Source organism: Hoplias malabaricus, chromosome 11, assembly GCF_029633855.1.
Source record: "Hoplias malabaricus isolate fHopMal1 chromosome 11, fHopMal1.hap1, whole genome shotgun sequence".
Lineage (NCBI taxonomy): Eukaryota > Metazoa > Chordata > Actinopteri > Characiformes > Erythrinidae > Hoplias > Hoplias malabaricus.
In genome coordinates this window covers 41,051,085-41,058,169 of record NC_089810.1, presented here as the reverse complement: position 1 = coordinate 41,058,169, position 7,085 = coordinate 41,051,085, and the positions used below count along the sequence as shown (strand labels likewise).

The following is a 7,085-nucleotide window of genomic DNA, read 5'->3' as shown; positions in this document are numbered from 1 at the left end:
CAGACAGTCACCCGGAGGAAACCCACGCAGACACAGAGAGAACACACCACACTCCTCACAGACAGTGACCCGGAGGAAACCCACGCAGACACAGGGAGAACACACCACACTCCTCACAGACAGTGACCCGGAGGAAACCCACACAGACACAGGGAGAACACACCACACTCCTCACAGACAGTGACCCGGAGGAAACCCACACAGACACAGGGAGAACACACCACACTCCTCACAGACAGTCACCCGGAGCGGGACTCAAACCCACAGCCTCCAGGGCCCTGGAGCTGAGACAGACATCTGCAGCACCTCTGTGATGACCTCATTTAAGTTTTGCATTTATTTTCCACAAATTTACACACATATTGCATATTCTAACCCTCACAAAGTCAGAAAGATTCATACTCAGACATAACCTATTAATAAATACCACATGTATATATTTATAAGGTCAGTATAAAAACGTCATGTGACTTTTTTCCCTTGTTTTCTCTCACAGCTGAATACAAGTCACTGTGTCCTGGTGGAGAGGGTTTCAGACCTAATCCTATTTCTGTTATACTGGAGGGTAAGTTTACAAACAATTCACCTTTCTACAAAGCTTTTTCAGTTACATGAAAAACATTGCAGATCATATGTAAGACGTCTATCAGACAGTTTAATAATACAGCTGGACCATGGACATTAAAGGAACACTATGTAATATTTTTACCTTAAAATTACCGCTTCAGAGTCATTGTAATGCTTCACTGACCTGTAAATGGGAGAATAGAGCCTTTGTTCTTTTGCGACCATGGGCTCAGCACTGCAGCAACTGCACTATGTAACTTTTGTAGGAGGGTCTGAAAGAATTCATAATCTTTTGTAGTCGCTCCTCCTCCGAAATCAAAACGTCCTAAACCTTTACTGTAATTGTACAGAGACAAATTTGACCAAATATGGAAGCCAGAAATAGCTGTTATAAGCCAATCTTTATAGAAAATAATGAGAGGAAGGGCATAAATATTGGGACACACCTCCTAATCATTGAATACTGTTTTTTTTTTTTTTATTCAGTCCCATTAACACAGACATATAAATTTAAGTGAGTGAATGGGTCGATCCCTCCTGGGTCTTTGATGATCAAATGTGAGTGGTATTATTGAAAACTGGAAACAATTAGGAACAACAGCAACTCAGCCACAAAGTTACCATGTAAAGTTACAGAGTGGGGTTTCTGAGCGCACAGATTGTTAATGTTATCAATGCTTTGCTGAGTCAATAACTGCAGTTTCGCACCCCCTCTGGCATTAACATCAGCACAAAAACTGTGCACAGGGAGCTTCATGACATGAGTTTTCATAGCGAGCTACTGCCTGCAAGCCTTACTTCACCATGTACAATGTCAGGCGTTGAATGGAGTGGTGTAAAGTATGCCACCACAGGTAAACGTGGACATGCAGTGTTTAATCTGCCTATATTTTATCGTTTATATTCATCTGTATTTTATTTTGAGTGTAAATAATACCCAGTGAGTTGGGAAGTGCTCTTGGCAGAAACACTAAAGGACTTTTATGCTGCTCTCTTTTGCGCTGTACTATTTTGCTCTATTGAGTTCTGTTCTGTTCTTTTTTGTTGTGTTTGATGCTGTTCTGTTCAATTCTATTCCTTTTTTTGTTGTGTTTTGTTCTTTTCTATTATGTTCTGGTGTGTTATCTTTGCTTCTATTCTATTCAACACTATTCATATACTCTCTGTTTTTCAGATATAAATGAATGCCAGGAGCTGCCTGGACTGTGCCAGGGTGGGAACTGCATCAACACTTTTGGCAGTTTTCACTGTGAATGTCCAAAAGGTTTTGCACTCAATGAGGACACCAGGGTGTGTGAAGGTATAAGTCTCTTTTGCTTGTCTCCCATTATTTTACAGTCCCTCATAAACTATATATATTCAGTATGAAATGTGTTGATCATCTCACAGAAACCTTGACCTTCCTCTAAAGCAATGGGACTCGAGTCTTTAATAATCATTTGTAAGGCGCTGTAAGGGAAGCTCAGCAGCCATCTGGGGGTGTGCATGGTTCCTTTGTGTTCCTCTTGTGGAAAACTCTCATCCTCATCCTGAAAATGAGACACATAAAACACATTAGAATAATAATAATAGTGGCATATTTTAAGCCTCTGCTGTGCTATGATATTAATAATGATAATAATAGAACCTGTTTGTCAGGTCTGAAGAACACTAGGCCTCAACTTCAAAAGGACTGCTGTGAGATTAATTTAATCCCTGTGTATCATAACAACTCATCCCTTAAACTGGAGAATCAGTGGAACACGGGGCACAATGTAAATAAAAACAGAACGCAGTGATGTGGAGATCATTTGAAGCCTAAATTTAATTTAGAATTATACAAATAAAATGTTCATATTTTTAAACTGAGAAATGTCACCACTCTGATTTCGGGATTTCTTCGTGTACGGTATATACTCTCATTTAAAGATTCAGAGAATCTGGAGAAACCTTTATTTTCACGGGACGAGGTCCCAAACCAGTCCTGACTGGCTGCAGTCTTCTGGCCCTCAGACAGCACTGAATTACAAACACATGATTCTGTAGTGGAAACCACTGCATAGGCTCAGTAACACTATCTGAGCACAGTTTATCACTGCACCCCCATACACAAGTTCACACTCTTTGGACGGAGATGCAAAGAAGAAATTGTGTATAAAAAGGATCCAGAAATGCTGCCACTGTCTCTGGGCCCGAGCTCGTTTAAGACCGAGGCAAAGAGGAAAAGTGTGCTGTGGTCTGACAAAAAAGAATTTGTAAATTATGGAATAAACATGATACAGCATTTGGTCTGTGTCCCAAACCTTTATAGAGTGGTGTTAAAAGCAGAGATTAGGCTTCGCCGTGGTGAACATGCCCTGGCCCCAACTTTTTTGGAATGTGTTACTGGCAACAAACTCAAAATGCGCAAAAAATTTTCCAAAAACAGTGAACTTTATAAGTTTCAACATTTAAAATATTGTCTTTGCACTATTTTCAAATAAATATAGGGTTTAAATGATTTGAAAATAATGGCAGTTTGTTTTTATTTGACATTTTGTACGTTTACTCGATTTAACACTTGTTTATGATGTGGATTTATCTCATCACAGGAGGTGAATTCAGTCAAAATATAGTCACTGACCACTGTATTTTTGCATCAGTGTTTGGAATGAACACAACTGAAAGTGTAAGGACAGTGTGTATTACTCGTTTAAATAAATTGCTCACACAAACATCGTCTTTAAAGTAAATGGAAAATGTAAAAGTGATGATTGAAAACACATGGTGTAACATTGTTATTATAACAACAGCAGTGCAGAATTTACATTTATTGTAGAGGCTGTGAACAAATGTTTAGAAAATCTGTTGTAAGACAGTGAAAGAGAAACATGTTCCATATGTTGATAATCTTAATAGATCAGGGATGGGTGGAGGGGGGGATTAAACAGACTTATAGTGTTCTATCATTGCTTTCTTAACAAAGCATTCTGGGAGTTGTACTGTGGTAAAAAGCCATTTTCAAACTGCAGCACTTACAGAGCACTACAGTGTTGTGACTGTTAATAACACTCTCACATGATGGACAAGGTCTTTTGACCTGCAGCTGCTTTTCTGGGTGTTTTGAGTGGAATATTAAGTTCAAAGCAAATGTCAATGTATATTCGTAATAGTTGTTGTTGATTATGGCGGCACGGTGGCGCAGCAGGTAGTGTCGCAGTCACACAGCTCCAGGAACCTGGAGGTTGTGGGTTCGATTCCTGCTCCGGGTGACTGAGGAGTTGGTGAGTTCTCCCCGTGTCCGCGTGGGTTTCCTCCGGGTGCTCCGGTTTCCTCCCACAGTCCAAAAACACACGTTGGTAGGTGGATTGGCGACTCCAAAGTGTCCATAGGTGTGAGGGTGTGAGTGAATGTGTGAGTGTGTGACCTGACTTGGATAAGCGGTTACAGACAATGAATGTATGTTGTTGGTTACATTGGTATGTGAGGATTTGATTGTATCCAGCACTACCTTAAGCATCTGTGAGCTTCTCTCAAAGGTGTTAGATGAAGCTCCATCATTTCGGAGAAAACTTGTCCCCTGCTCCACATGGACCCTTTTTGTCTTTCTATGAAAACAACTGGCTACCTGTGTTCAGAATGGACCTTAAAGTAGTTCAATGACCTCTTTATAAGGAGTTGAATCTATTGGACAGTCTAATTGTAGTGAAGTTATCGTCCGGCGCATTTTTCAAAATGTAAAAGATTGTACTGATTTGTTAAATCGATTTAGATCAGGCTCTAAATGCACTGAAATATTCCTTTAATCACTGCCCCTACCCCCTGCTGCTCTGAGAAAGGTGTTCCACTGTAGAGTCAGCTGTTAAATCCTGTTACGTTACTTTTACGGTCTTTCCCTGCTGTTGGGCGACTTAACACTTACATCATTAAACCCTCAGCTTATCCCCCTCAAAGATGATGTCACTGTCCGCTTAAATCTGACTCACATGGCTTTCAGAGCTCTATAAACACAGTTTTCATCACAGGGAACATCTTCTGGGCCCTGTGGAGTTTATAGTAGAACAGTTTATTTATTCCAGCTCTGTCGGTTTCATTTGCTTTTGAAAAGAGCTTGTACAGTTTAAAAATGCTTTTAAAAATGACATTTTGAGTGTGTTTTGATTTTGTAAAAAAGAAAATTGTATTTTTTTCTCCTTTACAACAGTTCAGCCAAAATCTCACTTGAGGAGACGCTACACAATGCTAATGTAGTTTAGTCTGTGTTTCTATATTCAGTAAATAATGCAGAATATTATTCATTACTGTAGTTATTGTTATTAACTCCTCACAGAAGAATGTTTTGGCTTCATGTGTTTTTCTGAGTAGATCACTATTAAACATTAAAGTCAAACAATACAAATAAATGGATGAAAAATGTAGCCAGAATTCTTTATTTTTAGTAAAATGATTAAACAGTATTTGGACTGAGTGGGATGTTATTGCTTTAAAATGCATAAAGTCTCAAGTTTTAATTCTCTGTTTGTGAAGATGTGGATGAGTGTGAAAGGCCTGGTATCTGTGGACCGGGTCTATGCTACAACACGATTGGAAACTACACCTGTATCTGCCCCCCGGATTACATGCAGATTAATGGAGGAAACAACTGTATGGGTGAGTTCACCTGTGCAGTTAGTTACATAGATTCATACTGAATTCTGCCCTTCTGACTTTTCTGTATTCAGGTACTGCTGTTGTGAGTTTTTGAGTTGTGTGTGTGTGTGTGTTTGTAGATATGAGACGTAGTCTGTGCTACAGAAATTATTATTCTGATAACTCCACGTGTGACGGTGAACTGACGTTTAACATGACGAAGAAAATGTGCTGTTGCTCCTACAACATTGGGAAAGCCTGGAATAAACCCTGTGAACCTTGTCCTACACCCAGCACCAGTACGTATTACTCACACACTCACACACACACACACACACACAGAGATATGTACACACACTCACCTGTGACTGTCTGATCCTGTTCTAGAGGAGTTTGCGACTCTTTGTGGCAGTGAGAGGCCAGGATACTACATTGACATCTACACTGGACAAGTGATTGGTAAAACACGCACACGCGCACACACACACACACACATACAATCGCACGCACACACACACACACACACACACACACACACACACACACACATAATCACACGCACAGGCGCACACACACACACACACACACATTCAATCGCACGCACAGGCGCACACACACATACAATCACACACAAACACACATACAATCACACACAAACACACATACAATCATACGCACACATACAATCACACGCACACACATGCACACACACACACACAATCACACACACACACACACATATACAATCACACACGCACACATACAATCACACGCACACACACACGCACACATACAATCACACACACACACACGCACACATACAATCACACACACGCACACATACAATCACACACACACACACATACAATCACACACACACACACATACAATCACACACACACACACATACAATCACACACACACACGCACACATACAATCACACACACATACAATCACACACACGCACACATACAATCACACACACGCACACATACAATCACACACACACACACATACAATCACACACACACACACACATACAGTCACACGCACACATACAATCACACACACATGCACACATACAATCACACACACACACACACATACAATCACACGCACACATACAGTCACACACACACGCACACATACAATCACACACACACACACACATACAATCACACGCACACATACAGTCACACACACACGCACACATACAATCACACACACGCACACATACAATCACACACACATGCACACATACAATCACACACATGCACACATACAATCACACACACGCACACATACAATCACACACACATGCACACATACAATCACACACACGCACACATACAATCACACACACATGCACACATACAATCACACACATGCACACATACAATCACACACACACACACACATACAATCACACGCACACATACAGTCACACACACACGCACACATACAATCACACACACACACACACACATACAATCACACGCACACATACAGTCACACACACACGCACACATACAATCACACACACGCACACATACAATCACACACACATGCACACATACAATCACACACATGCACACATACAATCACACACACGCACACATACAATCACACACACATGCACACATACAATCACACACACGCACACATACAATCACACACACATGCACACATACAATCACACACACGCACACATACAATCACACACACACACATACAATCACACGCACACATACAATCACATACACACACATATACAATCACGCACACACACACACATACAATCACACACACACACACACACATACAATCACACACACATACAATCACACACACATGCACACATACAATCACACACACACGCACACACACAATCACACGCACACATACAATCACACGCACACACACACACATA

General features: G+C 40.8%; 1 protein-coding gene across 1 annotated transcript in view; it reads left to right on the top strand.

Annotated features, from left to right (window-relative positions):
* The window catches only part of LOC136709209 (fibrillin-1-like), a 79,406-nt gene that overhangs the window by 52,455 nt on the left and 19,866 nt on the right, over positions 1–7,085 (top strand). Inside the window, exons 40-44 of the mRNA XM_066684294.1 lie at positions 497–565; positions 1,742–1,867; positions 5,053–5,175; positions 5,295–5,453; positions 5,542–5,613. Of these exons, the coding sequence (XP_066540391.1) occupies positions 497–565; positions 1,742–1,867; positions 5,053–5,175; positions 5,295–5,453; positions 5,542–5,613 (549 nt within the window). The remainder of the gene's footprint in view (positions 1–496; positions 566–1,741; positions 1,868–5,052; positions 5,176–5,294; positions 5,454–5,541; positions 5,614–7,085) is intronic.